Source organism: Loxodonta africana, chromosome 9 (assembly GCF_030014295.1).
Source record: "Loxodonta africana isolate mLoxAfr1 chromosome 9, mLoxAfr1.hap2, whole genome shotgun sequence".
In the NCBI taxonomy this organism is placed as follows: Eukaryota; Metazoa; Chordata; class Mammalia; order Proboscidea; family Elephantidae; genus Loxodonta; species Loxodonta africana.
Window position 1 is genome coordinate 65,094,595 of NC_087350.1, and position 20,562 is coordinate 65,115,156.

General features: G+C 38.3%; 1 protein-coding gene across 5 annotated transcripts in view; it reads left to right on the forward strand.

The window, feature by feature from the left end:
* The window catches only part of PTBP3 (polypyrimidine tract binding protein 3), a 107,918-nt gene that overhangs the window by 11,735 nt on the left and 75,621 nt on the right, over window positions 1-20,562 (forward strand). For 3 of the 5 annotated variants that reach the window (XM_010587740.3, XM_023545051.2, XM_010587737.3), the window contains one exon: window positions 17,694-17,775. In XM_010587740.3, coding sequence (XP_010586042.1) covers window positions 17,745-17,775 — 31 coding nt within the window. In that variant the 5' untranslated portion in view covers window positions 17,694-17,744. Of the gene's footprint in view, window positions 1-17,693; window positions 17,776-20,562 lie in introns of those variants that run through there. The other 2 variants (XM_010587736.3, XM_010587738.3) reach the window with 1 other exon arrangement.

Here is a 20,562-nt window from a genome sequence, read left to right on the forward strand (position 1 = left end):
TTCTTATTGAATATATGATTTCTCAAGATGTTCTCCTGGTTGATAACTTGTCTTTTTACTTTCTGATAAAGTCTTTTGATGAACAAAAGGTCCCATTTATTTATTTTGTCTTTTGCTATTTGTGCTTTTGTTATTAGCTAATCCATTGTTAAGAGCTAGACCTGACAGCATTACCTCTGTATTTTCTTCTAAGAAATTTATGGTTTTAATTTGCACATTTAGGTCCTAAAGCCATTTCGAATTTGTGTATAGTGTGAGGCATGGATCCTGTTTCATTTTTCTGCATGTGGAAGTCCAGTTTTCTCACCTCCGTTTGTTGAAGAGACTCTTCTTTCCTCATTGAATGGAATTAGCACCCTTGTCAAAAATCAGTTGACCATAGGTGTGTGGGTTTATTTCTGGACTCTTAATCCTGTTCCACTGGTCTGTGTATCTGTTTTTATGCCAATACCAGGCTGTTTTGATTACCATATCTGTATGTTTAAAATCGCTAAGTGTAGGTCCACCAACGTTGTTCTCTTTCAACATGGCTTTAGCTCTTTGGGACCTCTTGCCATTCCACATAAAGTTGAGGATTCATTTTTCCATTTCTGTAAAGAAGGCTGCTGGAATTCTGATTGGGATTGTATTGAATATATAGATTGCTTTAGGCAGTATTGATATCTTACCAATATTAAGTTTTCCAGCCCAAGAACTCAGGACATCGTTCAATTTATTTAAGTCTTTAATCTCTTTCAGGAGTGTTTTATAATTTTCATTGTTTAAGTCCTTCGTGTCCCTGGTTATGTTTATTCCTAGGCATTTTATTCTTTTACATGCTATTGTAAATAGAATTGTTCCCCTAATTTCCCTTTCAGATTTCTCATTGTTGGTGTCTAGAAACCAAACTTATTTTTGTTTATTGATTTTGTACCCTACAACTTTGCTAAATTCTTCTCTGAGCTCTAGAAGTTTTCTTGGAGATTCTTTGGGATTTTCTGTATAAACGATCACATCATCCAGAAAAAGGGATGATTTTATTACTTCTTTTCCAATCTGAATACTTTTTATTTCTTTTTCTTGTCTTATTGCTCTAGCTGGGACTTCTAATACAATATTGAATAGAAGTAGTGAGAGCTGGCACTCTTGTCTTCTTCCTGATTTCAAGGGGAAAGCTCTCAGTCTTTCTCCATAAAGTATAATGTTGGTTGTTGGCTTTTGAGAAACTTCATTTTAAATAATAATAGCTTCTAAGTCCTTTACGTGAATTTCTACATATAATCCTCACAGCAGCATAAGGATGAAGATACTTTATTTTCCCCATTTCAGCTGAAGAAGCTGAGGCATAAAGAGACCAAATAATTTATCCATCACACAGTAAATAATGAAGCCAAGCTTTGAATTCATGAAGTCTGATTTCATAGCCTGTGCCATTTAACCCTACAATACAGTATCTCACGAAGGTAGCACAGAACTTCGTTTCATAGTAATTGCTAACATGGTGGCATCAGGAGCAGTGGCTGTGAAAATAGAACCTTAACTTCAAGGAAGTGCATTTGGGTTCTAGCGTTACCAGAGAGTGGCAAGAGAAATCATAGTGAATTGATTTCCTTTATGTCGTCTTTTGCCTTGGTTCTTTGGAAAAATGGCTTGAGAGATTTTCCCCCTAATCCCTGAGGAGTTACCTTTGCCCTGCTTTTTTACCCTAGAAGCTTTGTTATATTACCTGGGTAAACTGTAAACAACTTGGTTTGATAACTTTCTGTCTGGCCCTGGGCTGCAGTCTGCCCTGTGATTGGTATGCACCTTATAGGTATTGGTCAATATACCCCTGCAAATGAAGTGACTGGAGACTGTGGAAATGAGGTGGCTATAGCCTACTTTGCAAATGAAATATCTGTGGCCTACCAAGAGTGGATTGGTCAGTTTGTGACCCCCTGCTGGGAGGGATGATGCCTTGAAATTGACAACGAGTTGTGTGTTTATGAGTTGTGTGTTTATGCAGCCAACCCCACAGAGATTTTTCAGACAGAAAGAAGCAGGAAGAAAAGCAGCAGAAGGAAGAAAGAAGAGAGAAGAAGCAGGGAGAGACGGGAGGCAAGGAACCTCCTAAAAGAGCTATAACATGGTCAAGGGCTATAACACTGAAGAGAACCAGAAGCCCAGAAGGGGTCCTGTGGCAGAGTTGGTGGGGACCGACGGCAGGGCCTAGAGGAAGCTGTCTTTAAGTGTCTGAGAAGAGCCTGTCCTGAGAGTGCTGAGAGGAGGCCCACACTGCTGAGAGGGCAGAGAGAAGGGCCTGCTTGCTTGCATGGCCGAGAGGATCTGAGAGAAAGGTCCTGCACTGATGAAGGAAGACTTTACCTACCTGCTTCCTGATCCTGATCCTGCTCCTGAGTTGTACCCGTTTACTTACTTAATAAATCACTTAACTGTAAGCATGGCCTGTGAGTTCTGTGTGGCCATTGCAATGGATTCTCAAACCCAGAAGAGAAGTAGAGAGTGCCATGGGAGGGACAGCTGGTGTCAGAATTGGTAAAAAGGGTTGGAATGGAAATATGTCTGATCTCCATTTCATAGGGATCAGCCTTCGGCTTATCTTGATTTGCATTATGCCCTCCGAAGTTAGGTTCTGATGCTACCATTTAACAGAAATTAAGACAAGATTGACTGTTTGGGCTTGGAAGATGTACAGAAAAGAGTTAACACAGCAGTCTTGAGACTGCTATGCTTAGAAAGGTTACTTGCAAGGTTGACTCTCGGCTGGCGCCTGGAAACTTGGGAACTTGGCTGGCAAAAAGTTTCATACTTTCCTTAAATGATAAGAGTGGTTCACTGTACCTGTTTGGGCAAACAGTGTGATTTATATTTTATTTCTGGGAGTGTAGAATTTCAGTATGTTCTAGGCAGAGGGACACATGCGATCAGCCTTCAGTAAAAACACTGGGGATTGAGTGAGGAATTAAGTGTGTCCTGTGTGACACCACTGGGAGAGGACTTTGGGAAGCTTGTGCCTGGTTTCCTCTGGGCTTCCTCTCCTGCACCTTTTCCTTTAGCTGGTTTTGTTTTGTTGTATCATTTCACTGTAGTAAATCTTAGCGTCAGTACAACTATATGTTGAGTCCCTTGAGTCCTTCTAATGAATTACTGAACATGGCGGTGGTCTTGGGCTAATTCTGGGCACTGGGATTAAAATGTTTACTGTGTTTTGGGTAGTGTTTTGTGTTTGTATGCATTCATGTGTGCATGTGAGAGAGAGACAGAATGAAAATGAATGTAAAATGAATATATCGTATTTTTATGCAGATAACATGTGTCTTCTGCATTCATTTGCCGGCCATACCCTCCCCCTGTGGGGTACCCTCAAAGCGCTGCCATGCCATCCTCTTCCGCATGTTGCTATAAAGAAGAATTAGCACAGCATGCTGAAAAAAATACCTCATGGAACAGGGTGCATGCAGAAAAGAAACACAGAAGGCACATGTTATTTTTGTAAAAAACATGGTATATAGTATTTGAGAGCTCTGTAGCTTTGGGGGAGCCCTGGTGGCTCAGTGGCTAAGAGTTCAGGTGCTAACCAAAAGGTCGGCATTTGGAAGGTTTATGGGGAAGTTCTGTTCTGTCCTATAAGGTCACTATGAGTTGAAATCGACTTGATGGCGATGGGTGTTTTTTTTAAATAGCTTTGGGAGATTAGGAGGAACTGTAGCTGAGACTAAGTCTGGTAACCTAAAGGTTGTTAGTTTGAACCTACTCAGCAGTGCCATGAAAGAAAGGCCTGGTTACCTGCTTTCAGAAAAGATTATAGCCAGGAAAAACCCTTTAGTGCAGTTCTACTCTGTAACAATGGGGTTGCCATGAGTTAGAATCAATTCAACTGCATTGGGTTCGTTTTTTGTTTTTCTTTTGATGGCTGAGACTAACACCAGAGGAGAGTTTTTTTGCTAACGTCCTTAATTGCAGGAAGAATACTGGAAGATTAACAGGGGCTTGTGCTCAATCAGTGTTGCAGACAGGACCTTATTGTTGTACTGTGATGACATGTTGGAGCAATAGCAACAACACCCAAGGATCAGTAGTAACTAAAGAGCGTCAACCTTTTGGACTGAGCTAGCACTCCTGAGATTTTAGGATTTGTCATTTAGGGAAAGACTTCTGTCTAAGACAGATATTTTCCTAAGAAGTTTGATAGCAGTTTTGGGTGAAAGAAGACATGCCCAAATCCATAATTAGGTTTAGATTTCAACCTCCTGTCAATAATTGATAGAGTAATTGGAACAGCAACACTATACTCATCAGTGCTGCTCCCTACCCCCAGTTTTAAAAAAATGCATAGTATCCCTATTTTGCTAGATAGCAATATACAACAAATCCTTTTCGTAATGGAACTTTGCATATCTGTTATAGTATTATCCCAATTTTGCAAAAGAGGATACCAAGCTCAATGATGTTATCACCACCTAATGCTCTAGATCAAACAGATAAATTGCAGGGGCTGGATTCAGAAAAGGCTTGTTTCAAAAGCCTATTCTGTCTTTTACACCGTGGTGTCTCTTGGTTTTGGAATAATTAATAGTCCAGATGTTATTTAGTTAATAAACTCCATTATTTTTGCAAGTCAGTTTGTTCTAAGACAAATAATATACCATTTTATTACAGTTAGAGATGGAAGCATAGTTTTCTGTCTGTGAAAGTAGTAAAGTATATTTCCGTTTTCACTAAGTTGGAAAGGAAATTGAAATACAACCCTGTTTTTGTGATGTATGTGTATTGGAATTCCATATGTTGGGGCTCGTTACCATTAACTCTGATTTCCTAATTTCTCAAATTAAAGAAACGTGAAAATTATCCTAAGATCACAGTGTAAAAAAAAAAAAAAGATTACAGTGTAGCTATTATAAAATTCAGAGGTGCTTGTAGAACACTAAATGATCCAAAATAAATACTTTAGTTATTTGGTGCTGCTATAACAGAAATACCACAAGTGAATGGCTTTACTCACAGTTTAGGAGGCTAGAAATCTGAATTCAGGGTGCCACCTCCAGGGGAAGGCTTTCTCTTTCTCTGTCAGCTCTGAGGGAAGGTCCTTGTCATCAGTCTTCCCCTGGTATAGGACCTTCTCAGCATAAGGGCCCCAGGTCCAAAGACACAAGCACTCCTAGCTCTTCTTGGTGGTGGTAATGACAGATTGACTCAAGATACAACCTAATCTGTTAGATTGAGTCCTGCCTCATTAACATCATAGAGGCAGGATTTATAACACATAGGAAGATCACTGATATCAGATGACAAAATGATGGACAGTCACACAATACTGGGAATCATGGCCTAGCCAAGTTGACAAACATTTTTGGGGGACGCAGCTCAGTCCGTATCATATTCGGGGTGATAATGTATAGAGTAATGCTTGGTATGGTAGAATTGACCAAAACCCTCATGAAATATATTAAATTGAAAGACCCAGTTGTGCAGCTTGAGAGAAATGTTAGCAAAATTTTTAAGATTATTTTTTTCCAAAATGAAAATAGCCCCTTGCCATTGATTACTCTCTAAGCATGACAAATATAAGAGAGAAAGGAAACACCAGATATAATAAATTCTGCTAACATCTAAGTGGCTGTGCTTTCAGATCATGTATACATATAACGTATGTGTGTTTCTAATATTTTTACCAAAATGGATGATACTATACATGTTATAACTGACTTACAAAATAAACGTTGTTTTGTGAATTTATTTCCAGGTGGATAAATATGGTGCTTCATCATTTTAATGATCACCTAGTATTTTATTTCACAGATATATCATAAATTACATAACTAATCTTTTATTATGAACATGCTGGTGATTCAATATTTTGGCAGTTTACCTTAGTGATTAAAAGAATGGACTGTGAAATTATCCTGCTTGAATTGTGGTGCTATTTGTCATGTGATTTTTGTTTATTATAAAAAAATGTAAAAGATTCTTAGGTTTCATTTATGAATGTGTGAAAAGAAGGAAGTTTCAATGACTGTCTTAATAAACAAGACTCACAAGTCTTCATATTATTTTAGAAAATAGACTTCAATGTAACTGTTACTAGTAGGGCACTAAAATGTTACATAAGACAACTAGCCAGAACTGCTGATATTTCAGGAGTTAGTGGTTACTTTTAAAGAACCTAGCTATGATCCTCAAAATTCAGTGATCACAAGATTTTCTTGTTAGAAGTATCATTTGTAATTAGCTTTATGACCAAAATTATGTCTTTTTCTGCAGCTGTGGTGGAAGAAGGAACTTTTTCTCCTTATCTTACAGATATTTCTTTCACAAGCAGCTTATAAAGGCTTGTGCTTTCAAAGTTAAGCACATTAGTTATCATCTTGAGGAAAAGACAATTGAAAGAGGCTCAAAACTTAAAATGCAGAAAGGAAGAGAACAGTAATAGTGTTTTTAACAAATGGGATATGAAATGTAACGTTTTCTACCAATGTTCAACATAATAGTCTTCTATGCTTAGAGTTTTGTGAAGATTTCATATTTGATTGATTCTAAGGCACTTTTTTTTCATGCTAACATCTCTGATACCAGGATGCATCTTAAAATTGATAGTGTGTTATAAAATAATTGGCAGCTCTTTTGATGCTGACAAAGTTAAGGAGCCTTATAATCCAAGACTTCCGAGATTATGTGACGTATGTATAAGATGCATAGAACAGTACCTGGCTGTGAGTAAGTACTAGCTATCATATTTTGTTTTGCTATTATAAAGAATGGTTGCTTACATACATCCTCATACATAGTTCTAGTATAAAATGTTTAGATGTGAAATAAATGGCTCAGTGGGTTGGCATAATATATTGAGGGAAGATTTGTCTATTACACTGTAGGGAAACGGGTATGTGAGTGAAAAATAAGTCAGGCCTAGCTTCTAATCCCTCCACCTACTCTTTCTGACTTATGCCAAATAATATGACCTTTCTGATTCTTAGTTTCTTTGAGGGATAATAATACCTACTTTGCAGAGTTGTGAGTATTTATGGAGCCTGGTGGCATCATGGTTAAGAGCTTGGCTGCTAACCAAAAGGCTGGACGTTCAAATCCACCAGTCACTCCTTGGAAACTCTATGGGGCAGTTCTCCTCTGTCCTATAGGGTTGCTATGAGTTGGAATCAACTCAGTGGCAAAGGGTTTTGTTTTTTTAGATATATATATATATACATGTTATAACTGACTTACAAAATAAACATTGTTTTGTGGATTTGTTTCCAGGTGATGAGTATGATACTTCATCATTTTTATAATCACCTAGTATTTTATTTCACAGATATACCATAACTTAAGCTAACTAATCTTTTATTATGACTTCTTTCTTTCTCTCACACCCCATGTCCAGTTCATCAGCAAATTCTTCACCCACCCACTGCCGTCGAGTCGATTCTTCACAGTATATTCAAAATCCAACCAGTCTCCACTGTAACCGCCATGTTCACCTCATTGTTATCATAGCTTCCTAACTGCTGTCTCTGCTTCCCTCCTTGCCTCATTACATGCTGTTGTCAATACAGCAGCCAGTTGTTGTGTGCTGTAGAGTCAATTCCGACTCCTAGCGACCCCATATGGCAGAGTAGAACTGCCCTGTAGGGTTTTCCTGGCTGTAATCTTTATGGAAGCAAATTGCCAGGTCTTTCTCACACAGTGCTGCTGGGTGAGTTAGCAGCCTATTGCTTAACTGTCATGCCACCAGTGGTCCTCACAGCAGCCAGAATGAGCCATAAAAAGTAAATCAGATCATGTAACTCCTCTGTTTAAAAACCTTTGCTCTTTATTTCACTCCAGTAAGATTCTTTAGAATGGCTTTCAAGACCCCACATGCCTACACCCTCCCCCTAATTTCATTAACCTGTTTTCCACCTTTGCTCACTGTGTTTCAACTACACTTTTTTCCTCACTGTTTCCTAGAATATGCAGGCATCCTCGTATCTGTTTCCTCTGGCTACAGCATTCTTCCTCATATCTGCATAGCTTACTTCTTGCCTTCTTTAAGGCTTTGCTTAAATGTTATTTTTTCTTGAATTTTACCTCTACTCTCCTATTTAAAATTGCAATTCCCCTCTTACCCTGGTGCTCCTGATGCTCTTTATCCTACTTTTAGCAAAGTATTTATTACTTTAGAACATACCATGTAATTTACTTACTTTGGTTATTGTCTCTGTCTGCAAGACTATAAACTTCATAAAGGCAAGGAGTTTTGTCTCTTTATTCCCTGATTTTCCCCAGTGGCTAAAGACTTTACATATAGTTGTTGTTCAGTAAATATTCATTGAATAAGTAAATATTATTGCTAAAATAATTATACATATTGAACTCAATATGTGTGGGCTCTGCCTAGCCAGTGTGTGGCATATAGTAGGAAAATTGGATAAATACCCAAATGAGTAGCATTTTGGTTGGTTGTCATATTGAATTAGAAGACTTTTGAAGGAATAATTTGGTAGTCAATTAAAAAAAAAAAAGTCTTGATATTTTATTGCTAAGATGTCCATATAAAGTGAAAACCAGTTGCTGTTGAGTCTTTATGCCTCGTGGTGACCTGTCCCATGTGTTGCAGGTTAGAGTTGCTCTCCATAGGGGTTTCAAGGCTATGACCTTTGGTAGCAGATCACCAGGCCTAACCACCAGCCTTTTGGTTAGTAGTCAAGTGCTTAACTGTTCATGCCACCCAGGAAACCATACAAAGTCAAAATCATTTTATTGAAACTGTCATGAACATGTTTGTTCTTTTAAACATTGTCACTGATGTATGCTTGAAGAATTGGCCCCATTTTCACTACTACCTTTTTTATTCTCATGTTCTTAAAATCTCAAAGGTGGCAGTCTTGGAGAGAAAAATGTCACAAATGAACAATTCAGTACCTATTTTTTAGGGAATATGTTTAGGAATAAGCACACTTCTATAGTCAATGAAGAGATGGGGCCAGAATGTATGTGAGGATTTAATCTTCAAGTCGTTTGTCAGGGTCAGTTGGTAGTTACTGGTAGCTAGAGCCTCTGAGTTTTGGATTTGTTTAGAGTAACAGGAGACTGAAAAGGTGAACAATACTAAAAGGCAAAATGTTAAAAAACAGAAACAAAAACTTGCAGTTATTGCATAAACCCATTGCTGTCAAGTTGATTCTGACTCATAGCGACCCTATAGGACAGAGGAGGACTGCCCCATAGGGTTTCCAAGGCTGTAATCTTTATGGAAGCAGACTGCCATATTTTCTTCTTTGGAGCGGCTGGTGGTTTTGAACTGCCAACCTTTCGGTTAGTAGCAAGCGCATAACCACTTCACCCCAGGGTTCTTTTATTGCATGGTGCCTCTTAGTTATTGCAAAACCCTCATTGAATACTCTGGTTATTTTCTTATCTCTATGTTGTTGTCAGGTGCCGTAGAGTGCGTTCCAACTCATAGTGACCCTGTGGGACAAGAGTAGAACTCCCCGTAGGGTTTCCAAGGAGCGGCTGGTAGGTTTGAACTGCTGACCTTTTGGTTAGCAGCCGAGCTCTTAGCCACTGTGCCGCCAGGGCTCCTCTTATCTCTATAAAAAAAAAAAAAAAGAGTCATTATTAATTTTTAAGCGAAGAAGTTTTGAACATAGATTACATGCAAAACACTGTGGCAGGTTCTATGGAGGAGGTAAAGTTGAGCAGTCAGGAGACTGTAACCGAGAAGTGCGTTGTATGGTGAGATGACACTTTCATTTGTGAGTGAGACGTCGCTTTCATTTCTGTTTAAGGCGAAACTTAGGAACAGGGTAGTGCCAAGATGAGTTTTCTCTTCTGGAAAGTGTTCATTTAGGCTCTCTAGAACACCAGCTGGGAATTTCATAGAGGGGACTACCTTGGGTCAAGGTAGGAGTTGGATATTATTTTGGGTATTTAAATTGTTATTTAAAAAGGATAGTTTCAGGATCATGGGAAATTATGAAGTAATTTTTTTTTTTTTTGATAGCCTCTTTTTATGGTCGCAGTGTCTTGATAGAAACAAAAAATATCTCATTCTTGAACTTCATATGCATTTGAGGTATGGACTGAAGTTTCAGTTAATGGCTTATTTTCAGAGTCTTTATTTCATGTTACCCAAGTGACTGTTTCTCAGTTTGTGTAAATTTCCCTTTATCATATTAATAATTTTCACTTTAATGCTAAATAAAACCACTTCCTATCAAATCTGATAGTGAAACACTTTATTTGTGCTGCTTAATTACAGTATTTCTTTGCTTTGTTGGCCCTGTGTATTTAATTACCCTTTAGCCAGGAGAGAGCTTTAATAATTGATACTCGAGGCAGTGAAACTGATGGGTGTGTTGACTTAGCCGGAGAGGTAACAAGTCCACAGAACAACTGCTGCACTTAGGTGAATTTACTGTGTGTTTCTAAGGAGGCTGTTGATCTAGTGTTGTTCGGGTTCATTCCCTACTCCTCCCATGATGTCTTTATTATTTGGCTTGAGATTGTCTTTGTATGATTTTAATTTGTTTATTCATAGTACTGAGTGTTTCTCTCATCTTTTTTGACAGTTTCCTCCTCTTGGCTATCTACAGTCACTCATCCAACCAAAGCTTTCTTTCATCATTTTTCATTCTGCTTGATTATCTTTCATCCTTCTCTTAAATGGCAATTTCTTATCACTGCAGTCAGAACTTATGGGAGAGATAGTCAGTGTTACCTAGGTCTTCATTGCTACTCCTTTACTATAATGGAAAATCGCTTATCAGACACTTATGATATAAATATTAAAGTAGTTTTCAGAAGCTTTATTTTGTACTGAAGAGTCTGTAGTTACAGGCAATGATGTGTTTTGTTTTTTCCTAAATTTTGTTGTTGGGAACTTTCACAGCAAAACATGCACCAATTCAACAGTTTCTACACGTACAGTTTAGTGACATTGATTACATTCTTTGAGTTGTGCAGCCATTCTCACCCTCCTTTTCTGAGTTGTTCCTCCCTCATGAACATAAACTCACAGTCCCTTGAGGTTCCTATCTAATCTTTCTAGTTGGCGTTTTCAGTTTGATCTTGTATAGATAGTTCTTAAAAGAGCCTAATGCTCAAGGCAGGCCTTTTTTACAAGTTAAGCTAACCTGGTTTTTGGTTTTAAGATGACTTTAGGGTATATTTCTGGTTTAAAGTTTAAAGATTATCTCAGGGCAATATTTCCAGGTGCTCATCCAGCCTCCATGGCTCCAGAAAGTCCAGAGTCCATAAGAATTTTTTTTTTAATTGTGCTTTAGGTGAAAGTCTGTAGCTCAAGTTCTCGTACAAAAACCCATACGCACTGTATGCAGCCCCCACAATGTGACAGCACACTCCCCCCTTCTACCTCGGGTTTCCGGAGTTCATCCAGCCAGCTCCTGTCCCTTCCTGCCTTCTCATCCTGCCTCCGGGTAGGAGCTGCCCATTTGGTCTCATATATCTGCTTGAACTAAGAAGCACTTTCTTCACAAGTACTATTTTATGTTTTATAACTAATCTTTGTCTGAAGAGTGGGCTTCGGTAATGGTTCTGTTTCCTGGGTTAACAGAGCGTCTGGGGGCCATGGCTTTAGGGGTTCCTCCAACTTCAGTCAGACCGTTAAGTCCGGTCTTTTTATGTGAATTTGAGTTTTGCTCCATACTTTTCTCATGCTCTGTCAGGGATAGATTCCGTAAGAATTTGAAATTCTGTTTTGCATTTTCCTCCTTTTGATCAGAATTCTACTATGGAACCTTTGATCAAAGTGTTTAGTAATGGTAGCCGGGAACCATCCAGTTCCAGTCTCATGGCAAAGGAGGCAGTTGTGCATGGAGGTAATTAGCCACACATTCCATGTCCTCTTTCATAACTTTCTTCCTCTGTCACTCCACGTGAATAGAGACCAATTGTCATGCCTTGGATGTGTGTCTGCAAGCTTTTAAGACCCCAGGCACTACGTACTGAACTAGGAGGTAGAACAGAAGCACTAAACAAGTTATTAGGCCAGTTGACTGGGATGGCCCATGAAGCCATGACCCTAAACCTCCAGACCAAGGAACCAGATCCCATGAAGTGTTTTCAACGATGTGTTTTTAAGAGAAGGAATTTATGTCAGGGAAGAGAAGGGTTTTTTGGAAAAGGAAATGAATATTTGAAGAATAAAACAAAACTACTCTTTCTGTTTTTCTCATCTTCTACAAAGCTTTACAAAGTAATAGGAGTCTTGGGATTTGAGCTTTAAAATATTAAAAAAGCTTTTGTTTTCTGTAATTTGAAAGTGAATTCTTGGGGGGAATAAAAGCTTCGCCAGTAAATTCTGATACGAGAATTTTTTTTTATGACTACATTTTTATCTTTTGTGTATTACATACTGAAATTGTTAGTGGAAAAATAGTTAACAGTTATTTAAAATATCGTAATTATTTGATAGATGTGCTGTTCTGTATGATGAGTTATAAACCACATCCATGAGGAAAAACAGAATTTCCGGATGTGGAAACCTCATAATCTTATATTTTAATTGTTCCTATCTTGTAATTGTTCTTATCTTGTAATAGGGCAATAAAAATAAAAAATAGCCGGTCTAGCAACTCACCTGGTAGTATAGAGCTTGCTTTACTTATGCATTTTAGACTTTTTTATTCTTTCTTTAAAGCACTTGTTTTTATTGAAAGAGCTGGTAAAACTTATTTTGAGGAATCTTTACAGGGTTTGACATTTCCTTATTATGATGGCTTATGTTTTGTGTGGCTATATTGAATGTTACGGCAAAGTTATTAGTTGCCCTTGAGTCTGACTCATTGTGATCCTGTGTGTGCAGAGTAGAACTGTTTCATAGGTTTTCAAGGCTGTAACCTTTGGGAAGCAGATCACCAGGCCTGTATTCAGAGGTGCCTCTGGGGTGGGTTCCACCTGCCAATCTGCAGGAAAAATCCTAGTGCAGAGGCAGATAAATCCTTTTGTTCTTTCACATTTTCAAAGGTTAATCATAAATGAGATTTTCATAAATCCCCTACCCAATCTTATACAAAGAAAGGTTCATTTCTGGTTAATATAAATGTATATGTATTTTAAGAATTTGTTACAGGAAATGAACACTATTGCTTTCAGTTCTTAATCACATTTTATCAAAATCAAATCTTTATCAGTTTGTCTGAGAGAAGGAAATTTTCTTTGTGTTAGGATAAAAAAAAAAAAAAAACCAAATTCATTGCCATTGAGTCAATTCTGACTCATAGCGACCCTACAGGACAGAGTAGAACCACCTCATAGGGTTTCCAAGGAGTGGCTAGTGGATTCGAGCTGCCGACCTTTTAGTTAGCAGCTGAGCTCTTTAACCACTGTGCCATCAGGGCTCCGTGTTAGGATAAAGAAGGTTGGATTTCCTTTTAAAACTTTAGAACGTCTTCTTTATTGAAAAAATAATACCTTTCACTTTTACGGCATTACCGTGTAATATTAATTATATTGCATGTTACTGTTGGCATATATAGTTTTTGAAAAGGACAGTAATCAGTCATTAGTTTTTATTTGCCACCGATTAAGGAGTTCTATGTATTGGGAATACTATTCCTCAGAGCAACCCATGATGGTGGGTACCATTATCCTCATTTAACAGATGAGCAAACTGAGACTAAGAGAGATTAATTTGCAGTATCATACAAAGGCTTTTCACAAAACTGTGCTCAGCATCAATGGGGCAAGGAGATACTCTTTTCCCAAAGAAGGCACTTTTGAGTCACGTGGCCATGGATTGGGTGAACAGTTATTTCACAAGAAAGGGAGAGGGCGCAAGTACTCTGGAACAGTAATACAGTTTACCGCTTTATTGTGAGGTGCCTGTTCAAGGATCTTGTCGTTTTAAGTTACCTTGACTTTCTTAACAGATTTCTCGTGTTTTTACCCCCTTCCCTTTTTTTTTAAAGTAAATTCTGGATAAAAGCCCTTGTTTATAGTTGTTGCTTGTATGTATTGCAGATACTTTCTCCCATTCCATGACTTGCCTTTTTTCTCTCTTAATCGTGTCTTTTGTTTAAAAAAAAAAATCAGAATTTTAATATCCAGTTTATCAATATATTTCTTTTATGGCTGTGCTTTTTGTTTCTAGTTTAAGAAGTCTTTCTGTACCCCAAGATTATGAAGACATCTTCTGGCGTCTTTATGGTTTTGTCTCTTACACTTTTTTTTTGTCTTTTACATTTTGATTTACAGTCCACCTAGAATTAGTGTTTAGTTGACATCTTAGCATACTCCTGCACATCAAGAAAAATGTTAAAGTGATTTCTAAGTGGTTTTAAAAATCAAATTAACTAGATTTGCAGATACAAACATATTGATACTAAATTCACCTATGTGTGGAAAACAGATGTATTGTCGTTGTTAGATGCCATCGAGTTGGTTCCGACTCACAGCGACCCCACGTACCACAGAACGAAACACTGCCCTGTACTGTGCCATCTTTACAATCATTGTTATGCTTGAGCCCATTGTTGCATCCACTGTGTCAGCACCTCTCGTTGAGGGTCTTCCTCTTTTTCGCTGACCCTGTACTTTACCAAGCATGATGTCCTTCTCCAGGGACTGATCCCTCTGGACAACATGTCCAAAGTATGTAAGACGCAGTCTCGCCATCCATGCCTCTAAGGAGCATTCTGGTTATACTTCCTCAAAGACAGATTTGTTCGTTCTTTTGGCAGTCCATGGTATATTCAGTATTCTTCACCAACAACACGATTCAGAGGTGTCAGTTCTTCTTCGATCTTCCTTGTTCCTTGTCCAGCTTTCACATGCATATGATGTGATTGAAAATACCATGGCTTGGGTCAGGAGCACCGTAGTCTTCAAGGTGATGTGTTTGCTTTTCAACACTTTGAAGAGGTCCTTTGCAGCAGATTTGCCCAGTGCAGTGCATCTTTTGATTTCTTGACTGCTGCTTCCATGGGTGTTGAGTGTGGATCCAGGTAAAAGGAAATCCTTGACAACTTCAATCTTTTCTCTATTTATCATGATGTGGCTCATTGGTCCAGTTGTGAGGATTTTTGTTGGCTTCGTGTTAAGGTGTAATCCATACTGAAGGCTGTGGTCTTTGATCTTCATCATTAAGTGTTTCAAGTCTTCACTTTCAGCAAGCAAGGTTGTGTTATCTGCCTAACACAGGTTCTTGATAAGTGGTCTTCTAATCCTGATGCCCCGCTCTCTTTCATACAGTCCAGCTTCTTGGATTATTTGCTCAGCATGCAGATTGAATAGGTATGGTGAAAGGATGGAGCCCTGACACACACCTTCCCTGACTTTAAACCACTCATATCCCCTTGTTCTGTCTGAACAACTCCTTCTTGATCCATGTACAGGTTCCTCATGAACACAATTAAGTGTTCTAGAATTCCCATTCTTTGCAATGTTATCCATAATTTGTTATGGTCCACACAGTTGAATGTCTTTGCATAGTCAATAAAACATAGGTAAACATCCTTCTGGTATTCTCTGCTTTCAGCCAGGATCCATCTGACATCAGCAATGGTATCACTGGTTCCACGTCCTCTCCTGAATCTGGCCCAAATTTCTGGCAGTTCTCTGTAGATATACTTACTGCTGCTCTTCAGCAAAATTTTGCTTATGTGTGATATTAATGATATTGTTTGATAATTTTTGCATTCGGTTCGATCAGCCTTTCTTGGAAATAGGTATAAATATGGATCTCTACCAGTCAGTTGGCCAGGTAACTGTCTTCCAAATTTCTTGGCATAGACAAGTGAGTACTTCCAGCATTGCATCCGTTTGTTGAAATATCTCAACTGATATCTGTCACTTCCTGGAGTCTTGTTTTTCACCAGTGCCTTCAGTGTAGCTTGGACTTCTTCCTTCAGTACCATCGGTTCCTGATCATATGCTGCCTCTTGAAATGTTTGACCGTTGACTAATTCTTTTTGGTGTAATTACTTGGTGTAGTCCTTCCATCTTCTTTTGATGCTTCCTGCATCGTTTAATATTTTCCGCATAGAATCCTTCACTATTGCAACTTGAGACTTGGATTTTTTCTTCCGTTCTTTCAGCTTGAGAAATGCCGAGTGTGTTCTTCCCTTTTGGTTTTCTATCTCCAGGTCTTTGCAGATTTCATCACAGTACTTTACTTTGTCTTCTCGAGCCGCTCTTTGAAATCTTCTGTTCAGTTCTTTTACTTCATCAGTTCTTCCTTTTGCTTTATCTGCTTGACGCTCAAGAGCAAGATTCAGAGTCTCCTCCGACATGCACCTTGGTCTTTTCTTTCTTTCCTGTCTTTTCAATGACCTTTTGCTTTCTTCTTGTGTGATGTCCTTCCACAGGTCATCTGGTCTTCGGTCGTTAGTGTTCAACACATGAAATCCATTCTTGAGATGGTCTCTAAATTCATGTGGGATATACTCAAGATAGTATTTTGGCTCTGTGGACTTGCTCTGATTTTTTTCAGTTTCAACTTGAACTTACATAGGAGCAATTGGTGGTATATTAGATCTATTAGTAACACATATTTTGCCAGATTCCTCATAAAACACATGTTGTGTACATTTAAATTCTTACTACATTTAAAACTGCAAAAACTTACCTTCCCACATCTGTAGGTAGTCAGTAAACTACAAGGCCTGTCTATCGGCCACCAGTATCTGCAGTTCAGATATCAGAAAAGCCTGTACTTTAAAGCGAAACCTTAATCCTGGTCTTTCTGGGAGTTGGGATCTTCAGTTTTCTTTCATCCTGGGTGTTTATTTCATTCCTTCCTCTTGTCCCAATGTGTCTTTTTAAACTTCTAGTGAAAGATCCAAAGGGAATAATTTCTAGATGTTTAATACAGGAATTGTTTAAGTAATTATGTTTCTGTTATGCAGATACGTTGGTGATTTGTCTTTGTACAGTGAAGTCTGAAATTGTTCCCTATGGAAGTAGTACTTGAATCTAAACATTAAACATCTTTTGTAACACTGTTGTTTTTCTAATAATTGTAGAGAATAGTTTGGGGATTTTTCTGTCATCCATAGAACAAAATATTTGTTGTTTAAAATTGACCAAGCTAAACAAATATGGTTTTTAACTTTGTAAATGATATTTATTGTCCTTCCTAAGTGTAGACTCTTTATGCTTTGTAGTAGATCGTATGGTTACAGTGAAAAAGACTGGGCTGTCTTTTAGCGCTGATAGTTCAGATTTGGAATTAGGTCAAAATTCTTACCTGAATGGGGGGCAGCACATTACTTAAACAGTAGCTGCTTAAGAAATAGTACACATTAAAGATCATTTTCAGGATTAGCGGATGAAATACCACTGATTATAAAGGATTTGACAAATACTGAAATAAATCGTCTCTGTGTTCTACTTAAAAAAATACTTAGGTATTAAACAGTAGGATTTTTAGGGAGTGCTCCAACAACATTATTTGTATGTAAATGTATACCACAAAAGTTACAAGGGGTTCTGGTACTTCAAACAGAAAACCTTGGAGGACTGAGTTGGAACCAAAATGGTTGGATTTTGTGTGATGATGGTTCTGTTTTTTTTTTTTTTATAACTGGCAATCATGTGGATTGAACAGAATTTTTCCTTTCTATAAAGTTCACTTCTGTTAGATTTTGTGATTCTTGAGTACTTTTCCGTAAGTGTCTCAATATTCAGATGAAGTTACTAGTTTTTAATATTTTTAGTATTAAATATGGGCTATTATCCAAAACCTGTTTTAACTGAGCATTGCTTTTGCTTTTCAGCGGGGATCTGATGAGCTTCTTTCATCTGGCATCCTTAACGGACCTTCTACCATGAACAATTCTACTTCTACAGGTGTGTATGGTGAGTTTCAATTTTTCCAAAATTGAAAATGTTTTCTTTCCTTGGGTTTCAATTTTTTTTTTTTAACGGTGCTTTTATATGGCTCATTTTATGAACATATGTTGAAGTGCCACTCTTTGTAACAAAAACTAAAATTTGTTGCAGTACAGTACTATACTGTTCACGTAGATGAAATCACTAGTTATAACTCTCTAAGCTTTAAGGGTTAAGTTTGATCTAATCTGATGATTCCTTCCCTTTATTGGTTGATGTTCTTTGTGCTATGTAATTATGATATAGCTAGTATCACTAAGTTGGTGACCCAGAACTGTATAGTAAAAGGGCTGGATTTAAAACTTGTGTTGAATGATGAGGAATTTAGAAGTATTAAAACTGTAAAGCCACTTGATTGTTTTAAAAATTGAGATAAAATTTACATACATTGTAAGGAATCACGTGATTTTAAAAAATGCTTTTGAAATTTGAGGGCTGGAGGAAATCCTAGAAATGATCTACTCTTTCAAATACTCTGATTTTAGAGAGTAATAGAATATAAGGAGTCCTAAGGATCAGCAACAGTGGGTCATTTGATCTCTCTGGGTACCACTTCTCTTATGTATTCTGTCTATCTCATGGGGGTTCTATAAGAATCAGATGTCACTGTTTGGTTAGCAACTGAGTGCCTTAACCATATGCCACCAGGGCTCCTTGATTTAACAATCAATGAACATTATTTCACTGGAAATACTGGAATGGGTCCATAGAGGAGATGCCAGCTTGAGGTTATTTCAGCAGACTGTCAGGGTTCTGCTTTACCACTTTTCTTACCCTTTGCTTCATAGTTTTCTCTTGGGTTACAGTCAATAAAGAGAGTTTAGAGTTTAGAAAACTGGCGCCCTACGTGAATTTGAAACGCAAACCTGTGGTCTCTGATCTAATTGATCTGAATAGTTTTGTTAGGTAAGATTTATAGTTTTTGCAGAACTAAATGTCTGTTTTACTCAAAACGTCTCCTAGATACCTAACTTAACTGACTGGTGTGTTGAAGCATTTGCACCTCTGTAAAGTGAGGAGAGTGTGGTTAAGTTGCTTACTTTAAGATGGCAGATCTGGATTAGCATGGGCAACTGTAATGTGCAGTGTTGTTTGCTATCGCAAATAGGCTTGAGGGAAAACAGAGTTTAGGTATTATTTTTGTCTTCCTTGAGATGTCGCCCTGAATGCTCTTGGAACCGAGAACCACTTTTATCAGTTAAAAAAGGGTGGATGTCCTGTGTTAAGCATTTAAAATTCCAGATGCTAAGTAGGTGTGCCTGCTGAGCATTGGAAATAAGCCCTGTGAACTACTAAACAGCCAAATCATCAACAATGTTATTATCCTAAGGGCAGTGGAGAGCTATTAAAGGACTTTTTTTGAGGTTATGAACCACATGAAATTATCAGTTTTTAAGGAAAAAAATACCAAGTATCAGCAATTTCACATAGTTCAACCTAAATATCTAAAAAAGTACAGTCTGGCTTTGTGTACAGTGAATTAGTGGAGTGCAATACTAGAAAGAAGGAGGAGCTAAAAAGCTATTGCTGTAATCCAAGTAAGAAATAGTAGCTTGCACTTTGGCAGTGGAAGTTGTGATGTAGAGAATTAGAGGATTTAAAGAAGGTCAAATTAATAATGATTGGTGATTAATTGAATGTTTGAATAAGGAATTCCATCAGTCATTTCTGAGTTTTGGACTTGGACTGCGATACTTCCATAGATGGAAGATAGTACTATTCATTTATATTAGAGGATATAGGACTAGCAGCATTGGACAGCACAGCAGGTTCAGATTTTTATATATTGAGTTTGAGGTACCTGTGGAAGGTTCACATGGAAATGTCAGATAAGGAGTGGATTCTTCCGTCTCAGTATCATGGGAGAAATTTGAAAGTCAATATCTTACACAACTTAAGTTGACCACTGAACCATGGGAGTGGTGAGTCTCAGAAAAGGGAGCTTTATCCAAATGTATTTGGAATCATGGCAGTTATGGGGAACTAGGGGTAAGTGGACCTCATTTCGGAAACCCTGGTGGCATACTGCTTAAGTGCTACGGCTGCTAACCAAAGGGTCGGCAGTTTGAATCCGCCAGGTGCTCCTTGGAAACTCTATGGGGGCAGTTCTACTCTGTCCTACAGGGTTGCTATGAGTCGGAATTGACTCGACAGCACTGGGTTTGGTTTTTGGTTTTGGACCTCATTTCCAGACCCTGAGGTTACATGTAGTTGGGAGAGTGAATAGCCTCCATATGAGGACTCTCCAGTAGAAGTGAGCCAGGTTAAGCTAAAAAGATCAAAGGAAAATTCAGTGAAGAGAGTGAGAAAGAGTAATTGGTCAACCATTGTAGGGCTAGCATTCCAGAGGCCTAAGCAGAAAGATTTTGTAGGTAGGGCAGCAGTAGGGAGTTGATCCAAGGGAAAGGGTGAACAGAGTAATATAGTCACGAGAGCAAAGCAGTGTGTGGCTCACCTGGAAGGCCTGTTAAAGCACGAATTGCTACAGCCACCTTCAGAGTTTCTAATTCAGTAGGTCTGGGGTCTTTAAGGTTGGCAGTTTGAACCCAGTCAGTGGTGTTGTGGAAGAAAGGCCTGTGACCTGCTTCCGTAAAGATTTGTTGTTGTTGTTAGGTGCCGTTGAGTTGATTCTGACTTATGGAGGCCCCCTGTATGCAAAGCAAATCTAATCCGGAGGGTTTTCAAGGCCGCGACCTTTTGGAAGCAGTTCACCAGGCCTGTCTTCTGAGATGCCTTTTGGTGGGTTCAAATCAC